Source organism: Mobula birostris, chromosome 7, assembly GCF_030028105.1.
Source record: "Mobula birostris isolate sMobBir1 chromosome 7, sMobBir1.hap1, whole genome shotgun sequence".
Classification (NCBI taxonomy): domain Eukaryota; kingdom Metazoa; phylum Chordata; class Chondrichthyes; order Myliobatiformes; family Myliobatidae; genus Mobula; species Mobula birostris.
The window spans coordinates 23,145,435-23,165,235 of record NC_092376.1 but is presented as its reverse complement, the minus strand read 5'-3'; the positions used below and the strand labels follow the sequence as shown (position 1 = coordinate 23,165,235).

The following is a 19,801-nucleotide window of genomic DNA, read 5'->3' as shown; positions in this document are numbered from 1 at the left end:
CTCATCCTGGTAATTATTGCAGGATTCTGTTCTCTCTTGTACGACAACCTCCTTCCTCGTACGTTGTTAAGACTTGCCCCTAATCCTTCTTAATCTATTCAATAGAAGAAAAATGCACCCACAGCAATCAGATCGATTCAACTTTTCCCTCACACCCCGATCGCCGTCCCCACTCTTTGCTTGTATCTCGAACTTGGAGTAAAAACGTTGAATATTGCAAATCCGAAACAAACGGAGAATTCTGAAAGTACTCCGCAGGTCAGACGGTGCCAGTGACAAGCAGAATAAATGTTTCCCCGAACTCTCATCTTCTTCTCACTAACGCTATACCTGACCTGCTGAGCGCTCCCAGACTCCCGCTCTTGTTTGTTTAAAACTTGTCTGTTTGCTGTAAGTCGGGGAAGTAGTTCTTTCTCATTCCAGTGACAGTGAATTAGTCCATTGTCTTCTGCGGGGAAGGTCACTGCCAGTTAAAGATCGCGTCTGGGAGATCATTTAACAAGAACGAAATAACCATGAGGTGAAGCATTATGTAGACTCTTTGACCTGTAAATTCCAGTCTACCAGTTCACAGTCAGAGATATGTTCAAGGTAGGACTTCTACGCCCCACTGGGCAGTGAAGCCAACCCCTGTCCCATTGCCAACCATCTTGCCCCCACCCATCCTTCACTCTGGCAGCAAGACTTTTTCCTCTGCCACCGAGAAAGCTACAGAGAGCGCGCAGCCTGCATGGGCGAGAGCCCGGAGCGCACCGGGGACGCGCGCGCGCGCACCCGGCCTCCAGCACAGGAGAGGAGCCAGGGAGGAGGCGAAGGCAGCGTCGGCAGCGGCCGCTGATCCTGAGTGTGAGACTTCGTGGGGGCTCCTCTCCGAACCCCCAACCCCCGGCCCCGTTCCAGTAAGCTTTCTCCCCCGCGCTGAAAAGAAGAAGGCAGGTGGACAACCGAGCCTGCCGAATGACCACTGAGAGAGGAGGGGGAAGGTGCAGACTTGAGGCACATCTTCCTACCGCTGCCTAGGCTGGGCTGATTTTCTTCATAGTGGTGCTGAAAGGATAGCGCAAAGTGACAGTCTTCTAGCCTGAAGGTATTTCAAGTTGAGGACAATCAGAATGCATGGTCTATTTGAGTGATTGGAAGGGTCTGAATATTTATTCGATGTCTTGCTCTCTAACGCATTGTACATAAAATATCTGCAAACACACGAGTTGCGGAACAAAATCGCCCCGGTGATCTTGCTGACCTGAATTCTATTCTAGTTGCAGAATTTGGATAAAGATTCGGATGTCTAAAATCTTTTGTTGTGTATGACTACTATTGCTGAAAGAACAGCGCTACCTGCCCGGGCTTTTGCTCGTTTGCATTACCAAGCTTTGCATTGGGTCCAACTCTTGTTACACCCATCCATGACTGAAAAGGTACTTAAAATTACAATCGTCAAAAAATGAGTTAATGTCCAACCATGGGCTTTATTCCTGGTGTAATCTGACTCGGGGGATTTCTGCGTGGCGCTTTTAAATCAAATTCCGCCGCCGCTGAGCTGTAAAAAGAGATGATATATTCTGTTTGGTCAATGCCTGTTCCCGGGTTATAACGATTACATTAATCACTGCGTTTATTGGTTTCAGATATACTGAACGCTGACTCTCTGTCGGATTCAGAGAGGGCTAGCAAGCCTTGGTCTGGATTGGGATCATCTGAAGTCAAGGTGCCGTGGACATGGGCGGTGGCAGGTTGTACAGAATGACCGTGCTGCTCCTTGTAGCGAGTCTAACCTGGCAGCAGAGGTAAGTTCCCAACGGATGCAAAGTTTTGAGGCGGCATAGAGGTTCCTAGTATCATATCTTTCAATAATTGTAGCATGTGATTAATATGAACTTAACCTGGGTCATCAGAGTTCAATTTATTGTACTTCGAGCGAGGGATCAAAAAAAAAATCATTGCGTGAGAGGACATGACAATTGACTTCGAACTATCTCGTTAGATTCCTTCAGTTTAATTCCTCTTTTTTTTTTGCAAGTAGGTATAAGCGTTCATGTATACAGCCATTAACATTCATGTTAGCTTCCAGATGGAAGTCAGCACTTGAGTGCTGGTCGCTCTATATTTAACGCTCAGCTAAACCCAAGCAACTAAAAATAGTGCACGCATTTCCGAAAGGAGATCTTATTTAGGTTTCCGTTTCAGTCAATTGTTCATGCTAAAACTAAATGAGGTGACGGGAAAGGGCTAAAAGGTCCAATTTGCTGCCCTGGCATGAGAATAGTATCGCAGGTAAGGTTTGATTTTTAAATTATTGTACTGTGACCTTAATCATGTTCCGCCTAAGTCAATTTGCGAAAACCGGTGGCGTCAAAAAAAGTTGGTTTTAGAGAGGCGGGTTCAGCATACTGCATTAATCAAGAGATATGATATACCTCACTTATCAAACTGCGAACTCTAGTAAAGGTCACGAGTTTATTAAATTTGCTCGAAGGGAATAAGGTTAACCTTTACCTGTTTCACAGTTTTTCGCAGAGCGTCGCTCCAGTGATTGATCAGCACAGCAATGACAATATCACTATCTTCACTCGCATATTGGACAGTCTGCTGGATGGATATGATAACAGACTCAGACCTGGTTTGGGAGGTGGGTTTTCTTCCTTCTTATCACACTAGCTGACCGCCGCAAAACCGATCAACTCGTGTCCTGAGGAGAGCGGTCAGATATCAGCCACCAATTTTAGGCGCATCACGAGAAAAGATAGGTGGAGACTTGAATGTCAAAGGAAATCGGATAGGGGGATGCTAGGGTTTTTTGTTTAAATAAGCTAATTGTCGTGGTCTCATTGGGATTAATTGGGTCGTTCCATCGAGTAGAGGAAGCAAGCACAACAGGTCACTGTGATCTCCCGTGTTGCACAATCTGTGAAGTAAGTTGCAATTGGTAGCTATAGATGGCGAAAGAACATGAAATGTATGGGTGAATACACGAACAAAACCTTACTCTATGTTTTGGCATTTTGTAGAAAGAATAACCGAAGTCAAAACTGATATCTACGTTACAAGCTTTGGTCCCGTCTCGGACACTGAAATGGTAGGTCACAATAAGGTGGGATTTTCGCGCCTTCGAGCGTGCGTTTGACATTTCCAATAGCCATCATTTCGTATGATCCAACAGGAGTACACAATCGATGTGTTCTTCCGTCAAAGTTGGAAGGACGAGCGACTGAAGTTTAAAGGACCGATGCATCGACTGTCTCTGAATAACATGCTGGCCAGTAAGATTTGGACACCTGACACTTTCTTCCACAATGGCAAGAAATCCATCGCTCACAACATGACCACGCCGAACAAGTTACTCAGGCTGGTGGAGGATGGCACGCTGCTCTACACCATGAGGTAATTAATAATAGTTTCTAAGAGTTCTGGTGGGATTCAATGTGGTGTCAATAAAATAACATTTAAACCATATTCATCAAGACTACAAAGTACTTTGCCATTATGCCAGGTTATGACAGAATTGTGGTCATTACAATAGACTGGTCATGTTAAACATTTAATCTTACGTTATGAGACAAATATTAAGTAATAAAACATAATTAATTTTAAAGTGTGAAACCACCATATAATGTAACTAGGGTTGTTTATAGCGCTTTGTTCTTTCCACCGTCTGAATGTTAGTCTCTACGCAGAGAAAGTAATTGAAAATATATATTGATAAATATATTTCTTTGTTTTACTCGTGTTTATATCTATTCTCAATTACTGCAATAGAAACAACAGTAACCAAGATTAATTCTATGAGATAAAATCCAAATTAGTTCATCTTTGTTAATTAATTTTTCAGTTACAACCAACAACTCGTTTCTATATAATTTGAAATAGTGATTTTAAGGTGAAATCCAATACGACAAATTAAACCTTAAGTGTTTCTGCATCAGTGCTATTAGCAAAGGAATGCTGATATTTGCTTTGTCAATACAGAGGTTGAAGTATTTGTCAGTCAGAATGATGCATAGCCTGAGATTTTCTTTGTCTGAAAACTTGTGTCATACCCATTGGTTGCCACAGGATGGCTCTCTGCTTCTGGAAATAAAAAAAAACCTTACTCAGTAGTGCTGAGCTTTTCAAGTTTCACTAGCGCAAATTCTGTTTTAGGAAAAAGTAATTAGAGCAATTTAAGGAGATCTACCTGCTTTTCATAGCAAGAAAATACTATCTGGTCCAGTTCAATGCTCAGCTCTGCAGCTTGAGTATTGATTGCCAGCCTATATTAAGTGGTGTCTAATGCTGGGGTCTGCAAGCAACCCTTTGTTTTATTGAAATATCTCTACTACAACTTTATTAGGTACACTTGTACAGCTGCTCATTAATGCAAATATCTAATTAGTCAATTATGTGGCAGCAACTTAATGTATAAAAGCATGCAGACATGGTCAAGGGGTTCAATTATTTTTCAGACCAAACATCAGAATGGGGGAAGAAATGTGAGCTAGGCGACTTTGACTATGGAATGGTTGTTGGTACCAGATGGGGTGCTTTGAGTATCTCAGCAACTGCTGATCTTCTGGGATTTTAATGCACAACTGGTTCTAACGTTGACAGAGAATGGTGTGAAAAACAAAAACAAAATCCAGCAAGTGGCAGTGCTGTGGGCAAAAACACCTTAGTGGTCAGAGGAGAATGGCCAGACTGGTCCAAGCTGACAGGATGGTGACAATAACTCAAATAACCACATATTACAACACTGTTGTGCAGAAGAGCATTTCTAAATGCATACAATGTCAAACATTGAAGTGGATAGGCTACAGATGCAGAGGAAGACAAACATACACTCAGTGGCCACTTTATTAGGTACAGAACGTACCTAATAAAGTAGCCAGTGAGTGGACATGGGGAAAAAGATTCTAAAGATATGTAAACTTTTATAAAGTATTTTTAAAATAAAAGTCAGTTGAGTTTGTCAATGCACTGTGGAGAGGGAGAAGAGTGAAGGATCTGAGGGGAAAGTCACAATGTGGCTGAGATCCACCACACAGTCAGACTGGAACAGAAGAGAAAAGATCCAATGGAGGTAAGAATGATAGGGTCAAACTTGTTAGAATGGATTTGAAGTGATATCAGTGGTTCAACTATTTGTAAACTGGAATAAGAATTGGGTTATACAAAATGAATATATGCAGGCAAAGATGGGCCGAATGGTTGAACATACAGTACTTCTAAAGACATTTTGAGAAGGGCCATTAAAATTAAGAGTAGGGGTTGAATTTGGAGGCACAAAGGAGTAGCATAGTGATCAGAATGAGGTAAAAGTACTTGAGGGTGCTGAAATGTGTGTACAGGACATGACCCTAGTGAATTGTACCATTTAACTATTGATACTCAAGCTAGTCTCAAATTGGACATGGGGGAGGCGACGAGAAATAAAAGAAAAAAAAATGGAAATAAGTGTAATCTTTTCAAGAATGTAAAGAAGATGGTTTCAATATTCTTCCTGTACAATTGCGGAATATTCTGGCTCATCTATAATTTTAGTTTAACTTGGCAGACAGTCAAGATGGACTACTGTTGAGGACAGCTTTTCTTTCCCTCCCTGAGCGGTAATGTCAAATATATTCTTAAGCACCCATCATTCACAACTGCCATTTCTTCATTTGCAACACTGTCCCAAGTTACGTTGCTTGTCCATTAATTCTTTGACAATATCTGGCTCTACACCTCCCTAATGGCACAAATCCTACATCTCCCTCTTATTAAGAACAGATGATTTGAAGTATTCAGTGATAAAGGGAATAAAATTAAGGCAATTTTATGAAGAAGGAAAATGGAATCTTAAATCAGGATAAGTAACAATTTCAGTTCATAAAACCTAGAAAAGGTATTTGTATTTATTTAGCGGTTTTATAACTAATAATTGGAACCAAAGCAGTCAATCTGTCACAATATCTACCGGTATAATGTCTCAATAATTTGTAGTGGTGATATGATCAGAGATAAATGTTGGTCAGGATAATGGAGAGAATTCCTCTCATCTTCTTGGAAATAGTGTGATTATAAACTCATTTGAAAGACACAACCAATAGTCTGTGATTACATCACAGGAGTGTCAGCCATGATCTTTGTTCTCAAGTCTCCAATGTGGGCCTGTAACCAACAACCACTGACTCAAAGGGAAATTCTTTAAAGCAGATTTCAAATGGATACCTGGAATAGTGTGCATTCAAAAGGAGCTCCTGACCTCTCAGATGTTGTATGATCTATATATTCATATAGATGCTCACCATGTTTACTGGCCTACTAAACGCTCAAAGCAGTGGTGCTGATGATGAAAACTGTAACAGCCACTGTGTTCAGAAGGCATTGGTTAAGTGCCAGGAGCTTAGTAATTAGGAACATGATGAAGCTGAGTTGAGATATTAAAAGATATACTCAGTGGACATTTAATTAAGTACACCTGTACACTTCCTAGTTTATACAAATATCTAATCATCCAATCATGCAACTCAATGCATAAATGCATGCAGACATGGTCAAGAGTTTCAATTGTTGTTCAGACTGAACATCAGAATGGGGAAGAAATGTGATCTAAATGACTTTGACCGTGGAATGATTGCTAGTGCCAGATGGAAGAGTTCGAGTATCTCAGAAACTGCTGATTTCCTGGGATTTTTGTGCACAACAATCTCTAGAGTTTACAAAGAATGATGCAAGAAACTGAAAGCATTCAGTGAGCAGCAGTTCTGTGAGCAAAAACACCTCATTACTAAGAGCGGTCTGAGGAGAAAGGCTAAACTGGTTAAAGCTGACAGGAAGGCGACAGTAACTCAAATAACCATGTATTACAATAGTGGTATGCAGAAGAGTATCTCTGAATACACAACATGTTGAACCTTGAAGTGAATGTGCTACAGTCAGTAGCAGAAGACCGTGAGCATACACTCAGTGGCTTTTTCTTTTTAGGTACAGAAGGTATCAAGTAAAATGGCCACTGAGTACATAGTTCCTTTCCTGAAGGATATTTGTGTGAACTGTATGGGGACAACGAAACAACTTCAAGATCACCTTTGCTGAAATTGGCAATTTAATCCAGTTTTATTTAATTCTTTGAATTTAAATTCAGTGGCTTCCCTGGTGGGATTCAAACTTGTATCTCCAGATAATAGTTCCATCATTCAGTTTGCTATTCTAGTAAGTTAACTACAGCTCTGTCATATCCAAATTGATGTTACTTGATTTGATGATAAAACACAAGCCGCAAAGTCAAGAATGAGCTACGGGCAGTGTCATGAGTAGTTTATAAATAGCACGCATCTATATATATCTTGTTGGTCATGTTGGCCCCAGGAGGCCTCTATTATGATTGGTACAGGTGTAAACTGTATGGTGCAACTGTCTTTGAATGTGACCTCATTTTATTTGTAGTAACTGTCGAGCAAAGTCATTTAAAGTCACCTCCCTTGAAATAGCTAATGTGTCAGGATAAGAGAACTCTACTAGAGAAAGATAACTGTGATAGATAAAACTGTCCATATATTTAATATGTTGTGGCTTTTACAGCAAACAGTGAAAACTTAGATGTAGCTGGAACCAGAATCTTAGGTGAGCTCATCATCATCATAGTTTGTCAAACCAGACAGCCAGCCACTCTAGTGTTGTTTGGTTGATGTCGAGCAGGTCAGTGTCAGCTAAATCAGGTGAGAGTGGGCAGTTGCGCAGAACGTGTTCAATGTTCCGCACCCTTTCGCCACACTCACAGGATTCGCTGGTCTTTAAACCCGATTCACCATATTGTCTCCCGTCCTACAAACTCCCACTCTCGCTCTGTTGAGATTGCACTACTTCCGTCTGTCAAGCAGTGCCCCGTCTGGCAACATTTCTGTGGGGTCTTGCACTGTATTGTTTGGTGGGGTTCTGGCTTCTGTTTGTTACCAGGGGTCAATCCTGTATGTTTGGGGGGATGTTCCGGGCGGTAATTCCTCCACTGTAGCAAAGCTTTTCCTCGATTTCAGGCAGATGGAAACTGGCACACGATGATGGAGTGGAGGCCGTGGATCCAAGTTCTGTTTACCTTTTTCAATTTGGTTGTAGTGTGTCTTTGGATCTCTGGGGGAGCAATGCCTGCAAGTCTGTAAATGATGTTAGTGAGTGTGGGGCACAGTGTGCCCGTGATTATTCGGCAGGCTTCGTTGAGAAACGGGTCTATTTTCTTCGCATGGGCTGATCTGCCCCACACAGGTGCACAGTATTCTGCAGGTACATAGCAGAGTGCTAGGGCAGTTGATCAAAGTATGTGAGCATTAGCTCCCCATTTCGTGCCTGCTAATTTTTTCTATAGAGAATTGCGAGAGCCAACTTTCCCTCAGAGTTTTTGGATGTGGGTGGATAGAGCGTCCTATCCAGTGTCATGCCCAGGTAAATTGGAGTCGGATGGTGTTCGAGCTCCTTCCTACTCATGAGGATCAGGTAATGTGAAGAAGTAAAGAGCAAGCAGATGTTATGGTGCTCTTAAGAGGGAATAGGGTGGAAAGGTGTGGCAGCAAGAATGAGGATTTCAACTTAGGTGACGATTTGAAGGGGGAGATAGAGAGAAGAAGCCATGCGTTAACTAGGAATACAAAAGTAAATTAGAGTATCTGATATGAAGACATTTAGAACTCAGTGGGTCAGGCAGTAAGAAGAGAAAGAACAAGAGTGAATGTTTTAGTTCAATGACCTTTCATCAGACCTAGAATAGCAGGAATTTTATCAAGTTTAAAGTTATTACCTTACAACCATCAAGCTCCACCAGCGTGGATAACTTCACCCACCTCAACACTGAACTGATTCAATAACCTTTGGATTTGCTTTCAAGGACTCTACAACTCATGTTCTCAGTGTTATTTATTTACTATTTATCTATTTTTTTTGTACTTGCACGCTTTGTCGTCTTTTGCACATTGATTCAGTTAGCTTATTGGGAAGTCACATCTGGTTCACTAATATCTTTCAGGATGGAAAATTGGTTGCCCTCACCACGGCATATATTTGGCCTCGGGCATGCTCATATGATTGACTCCCAGGTGCCTCTCGAGAAGGTGTAGGAAGCTATTGAACACAGGGTCCATGATAGACAGCAGAAGCTGGCCTTGTCGGTGATAACTCAGAAAATATTTTGAAAATATCTCACCATTACAAAGTACCAAGAACATTTTTAAAGTAAATTTTCAAATTATCAAAGTACGTATATGTCACCATATATAACCCTGCGATTCATTTTCTTGTGGGCATACTCAATAAACCTATAGAAATAATAACCACAACAGAATCAATGAAAGACAGCACAACCAAGGCATCCAGCTAGAGTGCTGAAGATAACATGCCATGCAAGTACAAAAAGAAGAAATAATAATAATAATAATACAAACAATAAATCCTCCAAGAGGGCCACAAACTTGTCATAGGGTTTTGGAGACTTGCATGCATCATTGACAACTATGTTGGCTGGAGTCAGGTCCATAAGACCATAAGACAAAGGAGCAGAAGTCAGTCATTCGGCCCATTGAGTCTGCTCTGCCATTTTATCATGAGCTGATCCATTCTCCCATTTAGTCCCACTCTCCCGCCTTCTCACCATAACCTTTGATGCCCTGGCTACTCAGATACCTATCAATCTCTGCCTTAAATACACCCAATGACTTGGCCTCCACTGAAGCCCATGGCAACAAATTCCATGGATTCACCACTCTCTGACTAAAAAAGTTTCTTTGCATCTCTGTTCTGAATAGGCGTCCTTCAATCCTTAAGTTATGCCCTCTCGTACTAGACTCCCCCATCATGGGAAACAACTTTGCCACATCCACTCTGTCCATGCCTTTCAACATTCAAAATGTTTCTATGAGGTCCCCCCTCATTCTTCTAAACTCCAAGGAGTACAGTCCAAGAGTGGCCAAACGTTCCTCATATGTTAACCCTCTCATTCCCAGAATCATTCTAGTGAATCTTCTCTGTACCCTCTCCAATGTCAGCACATCCTTTCTTAAATAAGGAGCCCAAAACTGCCCACAGTACTCCAAGTGAGGTCTTACCAGCGCCTTATAGAGCCTCAACATCACATCCCTGCTCCTATACTCTATTCCTCTAGAAATGAATGCCAACATTGCATTCACCTTCTTCACCCTCAAGGTCCTTGAGCTTTGACTCCTTGTAGGGTCACCCATGCCAAACAAGTCAAAGGGTGGAAGCCAGTATAAGAGTGGTCCACCGGTCCTCCAGGATCAGGGGTTCAACTCAGGGCCAACAACCCTAACCGGTCAAAAAAACTTGTTAAGAAACAGTTGCTGCCCAAAATACCAGGAGCATAACAGGCAGTAACTAACTAAGCAAAAAATATTGACAGCATGAGATGAAGAGTGCTTGAAAGTGAGTCCATTGGTTGTAGGAACATTTCAATGATGGGGCAAGTGAAGCTACAAGAAAGAAAAAAAACTAAGGAACAAAGATAGCCAGATAACGGACAATGTGAAATCATGTTCTTTGCTTCTACTCCATAAATACTTAATGTACTTGTCTGAAACCTTTTTGCCTTCTATCTTAATGGCTTTAAAATAATCAAGTTAAGATCTCCATTAAATTGGAGGCAGAAAAAATTTCATTACGCATGCATTAAGTGTTTGCAAGCTTAAATCACAGAACACCATTTCTCCCAATACGTGAAAGTTATAAAGGAAAAAACATCAGCATAGGAACTCATGGTTCAAACAAATTTAATTGACAAAATATTGGGGAAGAAAAATGACAGCAGCAGCCATGAGAACACAGGTTGCAGAGATGGTTCAGCTTTTGGGTGATGTGCAATCATCTAGAAACTGAGAAATTCGAGGTTGCTCAAACTAATATTGGCTTGCTGCACATTTGGAAAGCCAGGTTGATGCTGTCATGACTCAGCATAGTTTAAAAAACCTTCTGCTGAGCATCCATACCCTGTTCCCATTGCACAAGCCAACGTAAAAGAAAGGCTTTTATTTGTACAGCTGTTTTCACACCATCTAACTTGCCAAAGCAATTTAAGATCAACAAAATACATTTGCAGTGTAGCCGCTGCTACGTCTTGGCAAATGTGGCCTGCCAGCTTTTGTGCCAGCTCCCGCAAATGGTAACACACACTCAGTTGATACTTAAATGGGGACACCTGTCCACCTGCTCATGAATGCAAATATCTAATCAGCCAATCATGGGGCAGCAACTCAGTGTACAAAAATATGCAGACCTGGTTAGGAGGCTCATTTGTTATGCAGACTAAACAACAGAATGGGGATGAAATGTGATCCAAGAGACTTTGACCATGGGATAACTATTAGTGCCAGACAAAGTGGCTTAAGTATCTCGGAAACTGCTGATCCTCTGGGATTTTCAGGCACAACAGTCTCTAGAATTCAGAGAGTGCTGCGAGAAGAAGAGACATCCAGTGAGTGGCAGTTCTATGGGCAAAGATGCCTTGTTAATGACAGTGGTCAGCGGAGAATGGTTCAAGCTGACAGGAAGGAAACGGTAACTCAAATAACTATATGTTACAGCAGTGGCATACAGAAGAGCACCTCTGAATGCACAACGCGTAGGTATAGGAGGTACCTAATAAAGCGGCCATTGAGTGTATATTTGTTTATGTTTAATTAATTTTTTTATGTATTTCTACAAGAAACTACAGAAGGAGAACCCAACAACAAAATGGAGATTTCTACAGTGAGTGTATATTCAGAGTGTACCCTCTGTTAGAACTTGGTGAATGTGGATGTCAGCTTGTCCACTAGCTCCCACAAATGGCAATATACTAATGACCAGTGATACAGTACATCCAACTGCAAGACAATTCAGTCTTTACTGAAGAGTACATTGATTCCTCGCTAAAGATATAGGCATAAAGTACTACAGCACAGAAACAGACCCTTTGGTCCATGTAGTCCATGCTAAACATTTATTCTGCTTAGTCACATCAACCAGCCCTCCATACCCTTCTCATCCATGTACTTATCCATAAAATGGTTAATGATTTTCTTAGCCAACATTGTCTAATGCATTTTGGATTGACATCTTCTAAGCATGTATTGTGAATGGCAGGAAAGTTACTAGCACAGATAGTGTTTACAAAATAATGATCAGCACAAGTGAATCAAAGATCTTAGCAAGAAGCAATAACCAAAATAATCTATCAAAAGCAAATCCACTCCCTCCAAAAAAAATTTAAACATTGTTGATCAAATTGTTTGAGTAATGAAGAAAAACATGATCATCTGGAAATTGAATTATTGACTTTGCTGGTCATGATCCTATTGTCAGTCTGCCTTGGGCTGTGACCTCATGTGGCTGGAGGATTACTTAAACCCAGGACTTTCTGACTCAAGAGGAAGGAGAGATACCAAGATCTATGGCTTCCAAATGAGGTTTTGTTGGGTATAAAGTTAAATTTGAACCCAACCACAATCATTTAGAGTTTGAGGATAACCAAGACAACTCAAATCCATCATTTAATGGTTGGATTCTGCCAGGAATGAGTCAGAATGACAGACTCTAGAATTGAAAGATTACAAATGATCATAAGACTATAAGATATAGGAGAAAAATTCCTCTATTTGGTCAATTAAACCTGATCTACTATTCACTCCATCCCCTCACTAATAGTATTCAGTAGATTTCAATGTGGTCCCCACTCATCCCTCTGAACCCCACTGAGTACAGACCCAGAATCGTCATGTATTATGCCCTTTGTTTGGGATAATTCTTGTGAACATCATGTATACCCTCTCCAGAACTTCCTTAATATTTGTTTTAAATCAGACATGATAGAATGGCAGAGTTGACTTAATGGGCTGAAATGCTTAATTCTGCTCATATGGCCCAAAATTGCTCGCAATATTTTGACTGTAGTCTGACCCACACCTTATGAAGCTTCAGCAACACACCCTTGCCCTGTGGTGTAGGGACTGGAAACTAATGCATTCTTTAAAAGCCATATGATTTTTTTTGTATAATCGAGTGGATCTGTAGAAAGGCGCTCGATCTGTAAATGTAACAGTGGGGTAGCCCAAGTCAAACGGCTCTTGCAAGAATACAATTTGAGAAAAAAAGCTGAAGAATTTGTTAATATTAACAGTATGATTGGGTTAAATTACCACCCAATCCCTTAGTAGCAGTAATTCTGTAGCTCAAAACTATCTATTGTCTGTATTTACCTCATAGGCAGATACTGAAGTACTTAAAATAAAAATGATTCTCAAACACTTTACACCATCATTCCAACCCTGTCCCACTAAAATTAACACTTTTTGTCCTTTTCTTGCAGCACAGAATTCTTATTTTGTTTCTTCTATTATTGAATTACTTCCAGCCAACAATGATTCACTATATCTTGGTCTGTATGACAATAATAAACCTATTATCAATTCTGAGATATTTTAAAAACTTTGCTCCTCCTGAATTAATAATGCCTGTCAATGGTGATGAAACATTTGAGTTAATCTCAGATGAGTCTGAGAAAAAGAGGGAAAGCTTCCTAACCAGAGAAAATGGTCATATCTGGTTTTCTTGAAGCATCATATCTGTAGATACCACAACTGATGAGTTGTCTTGTATACAGTCACGACGTCCTACTTACATTTGAAGGTCAATGATACCCAATGGGTTCAACATGCTGTGGGATAATTTCTGATTCTGTATATTATAAAGCTATAGTAAAAAAAAAGATCTTCAAACGATAGCACTATAATACCATAATAGAAACAATATAAGGAATCGGATGATTTATTAGAAATTAATTAATATTTCCCAGTCAAACTGCTAAAATTTAAGCCAAAGTTCAGTAGCTGACTTAGAAGAATGGTATAAGCACTCTGTGTAATGTCCGAGTTGACACATATTCACTTATAATGATTCATGTATTTTGTTACAAAGTTCATAATCCATCCCTCCTGATTGGTTCAGCCTCATCCTACGAGGTTTCCGCTCCCCCACCTTGTTTACAATAGATTATAAATAAAGTGGGAGAGCAGAAACATGATTGGATGAAGACGAACCAATCAGGAAGGACGCGCAATGGGGGTATAAATACCACTGGATTAGACATGCTCAAGCATCATCCTGATGAAGATGACAGAGCTAGTCATCCAAACGTCGGATATTATTGATACCTGTACCCCACTGGAAGTCTGAGAAGGTTAAGACATTTTTCCTTGGAGCATTGAGGGGATGTTCAATGGAGGCCTACAAAATTATGAGGGATATAGATAGGGTAAATGTAAGCAGGCTTTTTTCACTAAGGTCGGGTGAGAATAGAACTGGAGATCATAGGTTGAGGGTGAAAGGTGAAATATTTAAGGGGAACCTGGGGGAGAACTTTACTTGGAGGGTGGTGTGAGTGTGGAACCAACGGTAAGTGGAAGTAGTAGATGCAGGTGTGATGACAATATTTGAGTGAAGTTTGGATAGGTACATGGATGGGAGGACTATGGAGTCTGGGTTCCAGGTGCAGGTTGACAGGACTAGGCAGAATAACAGTTTGGCATGGAGTAGATGGGCCAAAGGGCCTGTTTCTGTGCTGTACTGCTCTATGACACACCTAATACAGTGGAGCTGGCAGTATCTACAGAAGTGATATTGGTAGGGTTAGAGAAGATTTACCAGAATGGTTCAAGGAATGACAGTTGTCAGCAGTGTGGTTTGTTTCAGTTGTTCTCTTGGATTCAATAGAGAAGTGCAAGAAAATGACAAGTTTAGCTAAGTTAAATGAAAATAAACAGCTTTCCTATTAGTGTATGGAACAAGATACAGATAAAATAGATTTAAAATATCGGTCAAGAGAAATGTCAGAATGGAGGGTAGTGGAGCTGAATTTAAAGAAATGTTTTATACAATAAGCTCTGTCCTAGTATTCATTGCCCATGAGGATGGTGGAACTGGAGACGATCAATGACTTTAAAATGTCATTGGACAGGTGCTTAAAGTAAATAACCTTGCAAGAGGATAAATCAGTGAATGGAAATGACTGGACTGCTCTTTTGAGCTGGTATGGATATCATTTGCCAAACAGCCTCCTCCTCTATCAATAATGTTTTTACAACAATGCAAGTATTCTTTTGTTTGTCCGCCAGGCAACATTAACTAAATTAAGTGACTTGGTCATTTAATCTGCCCGTCTGTAAACTAGGTGTCTTCATCACGAAAAATTGCTATATTTAGAAGTTATCCAACAGTTGAAATATTGACAGATTTGAAATGTGCAGATTCTTTACTAAGATACTGATGTGCATATTAAGGAGACACAGATGATTACAGACTGGAAATGACCTGAATCAACCTTTCCTCTATACACCGGCCATCTCCCCTCTCCACCATCAGAACTGGTGCAGGGTTTTGTCTCAAACATCAACAATTCCTTCCTCTCCAACTCTCGAAGAGCTCCAACTGTTTAGATAACAGATTATTTTTAATGTGTATGCAACTTTGGTTTATTACATTATGGGACAAAATTAAAGACAAGATCGCAAGGAGAAAAGGGACATCTTACTTTACTGAGATCAATTTAATTAATTAATGACTTTGGAAGATATGCTCAAAGAAGATATTTTAAATGGGCATTTTAAAGATATATTTTAAAACAATATTTTTAAACCTTCATCCTAGGACATAAAAAAACAAATAGAGATGAGAACCCCATTTAGCTCTTCAAACCTGCTCTTTTATTCTATCTGTGATCCTATCTTTTATAACCCGTGTTTACTAAAATTCTAATAAAACCAAGGTTTAAAATTATTTATTAATTAATCAGTAATTACAGGAAGGGGGCTGCAAAAGGCCCATCTCTAATTTTTAAGTTTTGTTCTAGACTCACCAATCACAGATGTTTCCCTTTTTTGTTTCATTATACTATTTTTCATTCTATAACTTTCCAGATTCCAGTGAATTTTATCCTAGCTTGTTAATCTCACTTAGTGATTTAACCCTTCAAGGCACAGATGAAATTAGATATTGGCTCAGTCATGTTAATTATGGAAGACAGTAGTATCTGCACATTATACTCTGCTTCTGAAACTTATTTCCTTTATGCCAATGGAAATGAATTTCTGAAAGGGATACAATGCACAATATTATTTTATCACCTGTTTACATTATTTTTCGGAGAACAAATTCATCATTCTGTTCTCTCTCTCTCTTCCCCCCTCCTCCCTCCCTCCCTCCCCCTCTCCATATCTTCCAACAATAAGTGCCCAGAAAAGCTCACCATTCTCCAGACCAGGATTTTGGATTAACTATGAGAGAGTAATGTTAAAAGATTCATTTCCAGCATTCATTTTATCTTTCTGTCAGAGTTTCCTCCAAACATTCTTTCTGGCTTTAACAGTCAGCTGAAACTCAAAAACAATCCTTGTTCTGGGTTCCCTTTTTCACACAAATCACATACTTCTTTTTATGATTCCATAGCTTTGTAAGCAGGCTTCTGTAACTATGCCCTGTACAGGGTGAATAGGCACCCTCTGCTGGCAATAAACCACTACCCAGGCAAGTAAAAGAGTGTTATACCTATGTTCCTGAACAGATGAACTTTCTAAAGCTACTTCAATGATACTGTTAGCAAAGAGTAGCTGAATTTTGAGCAGAACACTGTTACAATGTCAGTGACTGAGGGTCAAATTTGCTGCTGTCTGTTTGAACGTCCCTCTGTGTCCATATGGGGTTATTCCCAGTGCTCTGGTGCCCTACCACATTCCAAAGAAGTATGAGTTAGTAGACATAAACATAAGAGATTCTGCAGATGCTGGAAATCTTGAGCAACACACACAAAAAGCTGGAGTAACTCAGCAACCCAGGCAGCGTCTATGAAGGGGAATAAAAAGTCAACGTTTTGGACCTAGATCCTTCCTCAGTACTGGAAAGGAAGGAGGCAGAAGCCAGAATAATAAAGATGGGTTAGTGGAAGTAGAACAAGCTGGTAGATGATAAGTAATCTCTTCCCCAACTTCTTCTCTCTTTTTCTATTCCCCATTCTGTTTCCCTTCTCACCCCTTCCCTTCTCCTCATCTGCCCATCAGTGGCTTGGGGGTATAGTCTAATCTTCCTGCCATTCAAAGAGTTTTCCTTCCGCGCTTCATCAAAGTAGAAAAGCTTCAAGGGCTTCCCAGGCCACAGTAAGTTTGAAGATTATGGCCGGATGTCAATAACATCATTTGAGTCTGATCTGCATACTTAATACAGAACCCCATTACAGGCATGGGTTAGATAACATTAGGACTGAGAGAAGCTAATGTGAGTGAAAGGAATAGACTTAAAGAACGTACTTTTTGAGAGTCTTTCAAAGTGAATCGTATTGTAGATCATCTCTGTGGTATTCATAGAACATAGAACAGTACAACACAGTACAGGCCCTTTAACCTACTCCAAGATCAATCAAAGCCTTCGCTGCCCTTTCAGCCTTCAATCTTTCTATCAGCTCTGTGGCTAAGAGTCTTGTAAATGTCCCTAATGTATTTCCCTGCAACATCACCCTGACAGTGCATTTCATACAGTTAGTGCTCCCTGTGTTTAAAAATGCCTCTTACATTCCCCCTATACGTTCCCCCCAACACTTTAAAATTATGCACCCTTGTCTTAGCCAGAGGTGACAGCAACAGTGAGAAGCCATGGGATATTCCACTTTCACCCAAGATGGCCGACAGGGCCTCGGTTTAACACGTTATCCAGAAGGGCGCACCATAATTTATGCTAAATTCCCTCAGTACTACACCAATGTGTCAGCCTGGATATTTATGCCAGAGATTGGGAGGGATCTAGGATAGTTGGAACTAATAAGTACAGGTAAGCAATGAACTCAAAGTTTATGAGGCTAAGAGTCCATCTTACCATACAAGAGGTACATTCAAGTCTGATGACAGTAGTATAGTAGCTGTCCTAGTGATACATGCTTTCAGTCTTTTGTATCTTCTGCCCCATGGGAGGGGAGGTGGCGAAAGAGAGAATAAACAGAGTGGTTGGGGTCTTTGATTATGAATCCAGGCTATTGGTGATGTTCACACTTCTGAACTTAAAGCTCTCAACTCACTTAACCTGGAGGGTATTGGTCTGAATGTGATGAGAATGAAAATGAATAACAGAGTGACTATTTGTGTATGCATGTCTATAATATGATTATTGAAGGACTATTCTCTGCTTGTTTAATCCATCGTATGCATCCCCTGTTTACAATGGTGAAAGATTGTGAAAGGTGCATTTTACTTTCTTTTACCTTTGGCTTTTAAGTTAGCATCTAGGAGCAATAATATTGCGGTAAAATAGACATTTTTGCAATAATTGGACCTGTAAGTTAATTCAAGAAGCTTTTCACAGTTTAGTTCATCTGGATATGCTGGCATTGACAAAGGTCCAGATGAAGTTCATGAGAATGATCCCAGGAAATGAGAGGTTAACTTATAAAGAGCGTTTGATGGCTCTGCGCCTGTACTCACTGGAGCTTAGAAGAATGAGGATGGGGGTTGAGGGGGATGATCTCATTGAAACCTACTGAATATTGAAAGACCTAGATAGAGTGGATGTGGAGAGGATGTTTCCGATAGTGGGGGAGTCCAGGAGTAGAGGGCACAGCTTCAGAACACAAGGACATCCCATTAGAACAGAGATGAGAGGGAATTTCTTTAGGCAGGAAAAGGTGAATCTGTGGAATTATTGCCACAGACAGCAGCAGAGGCCAAGATATTGTGTATATTTAAAGCTGTTAGTAAGGGTGTCAAAGATTATGGGAAGAAGTCAGGAAAATTGGTTTAAAAGGGGTAATAAATCAGCCATAGTTGAAAGGTACAGCAAACACGATGGATTTATTGATCCAATTCTGCTCCAGTGTCTCATGGATCATTCCTGTGTTTTACTATTCTAGATTGCACCTTGCCTCTGAAGTTAAGGCAGCTTGTTTTGCAAGGAAGGATGCAGCATTTGTTGGAAGATTAAAATCTAAATATTGCAGATGCTGGAATTCAAAATGAGAAAAAAAAAATGTTGGAAACATACGGTGACTGGGGCAGTGACGGTTGAGGGGAAAAGGCAAGGTGAACATTTTTGGGCTCATGACCAATTTGTGCATTCTTTTTTCTCAGAGGCTGCATTCACCTGTTTTAGGAATATCTTGTACTGAAAGCTAAAAAAAATTCTCTCCGGACTACAGAGGGAACTGCTTCACAGAACAAAGGTACCACAGGGAAAAGTGGTTAGGGAAGAAGTCAGGAGTAAGCTCTGGGAGAAACTTGGCATGGAAACGTACAGAATGTACTACTGTACTACAAGGTAGCTACCACCAGCAAATTATTGCACTAGGGAAATAGCAAATTGAAAGATAGTGGATCAATAGCACACAATAAATATACAGAACACATAAAGGGTGACTGCATCAACTGGAAAAAGAGCTGATAAAGTTCCATTAAGCCAGGTAACCAAGTATTTTTGAAGCCCTTTGCTTTCAAATTGATTCTTAAACCAAACTGGGGGAAAAAAGAAGCATTTCTCACTGCAGTTACTGGTTAGCACAAGTAACAGCTCCCGTAGTTTCTCAAGATGGCAGACCAATCCCCTCCAGGTGAAGTGCTTTAAGTTCCAAGGTGTGCAGCCTTCATAAAATTTTAACCATTGCAAACAAGGCAAGATAGAACAGGCAAGCAGGGAACAGGCCTGCAATAATCCCATTATAGACATGCACACACATCTTCACCCAATAGCAGTCTACAACGTGCACATACATGTGAAGTTATAGAATCGCACAGAACAGAAACACTGCACTTGCCCTGACTGTACAACAATCCCATTTCTATTC

The 19,801-nt window shown here is 40.4% G+C and overlaps 1 protein-coding gene across 1 annotated transcript in view; it reads left to right on the top strand.

Moving 5' to 3' along the window:
- Positions 1-1,719: 1,719 nt before the first annotated feature.
- gabra5 (gamma-aminobutyric acid type A receptor subunit alpha5) overlaps positions 1,720-19,801 on the top strand; it is an 82,724-nt gene continuing 64,642 nt past the window's right edge. Inside the window, exons 1-4 of the mRNA XM_072264213.1 lie at positions 1,720-1,787; positions 2,508-2,629; positions 3,009-3,076; positions 3,161-3,381. Of these exons, the coding sequence (XP_072120314.1) occupies positions 1,720-1,787; positions 2,508-2,629; positions 3,009-3,076; positions 3,161-3,381 (479 nt within the window). The remainder of the gene's footprint in view (positions 1,788-2,507; positions 2,630-3,008; positions 3,077-3,160; positions 3,382-19,801) is intronic.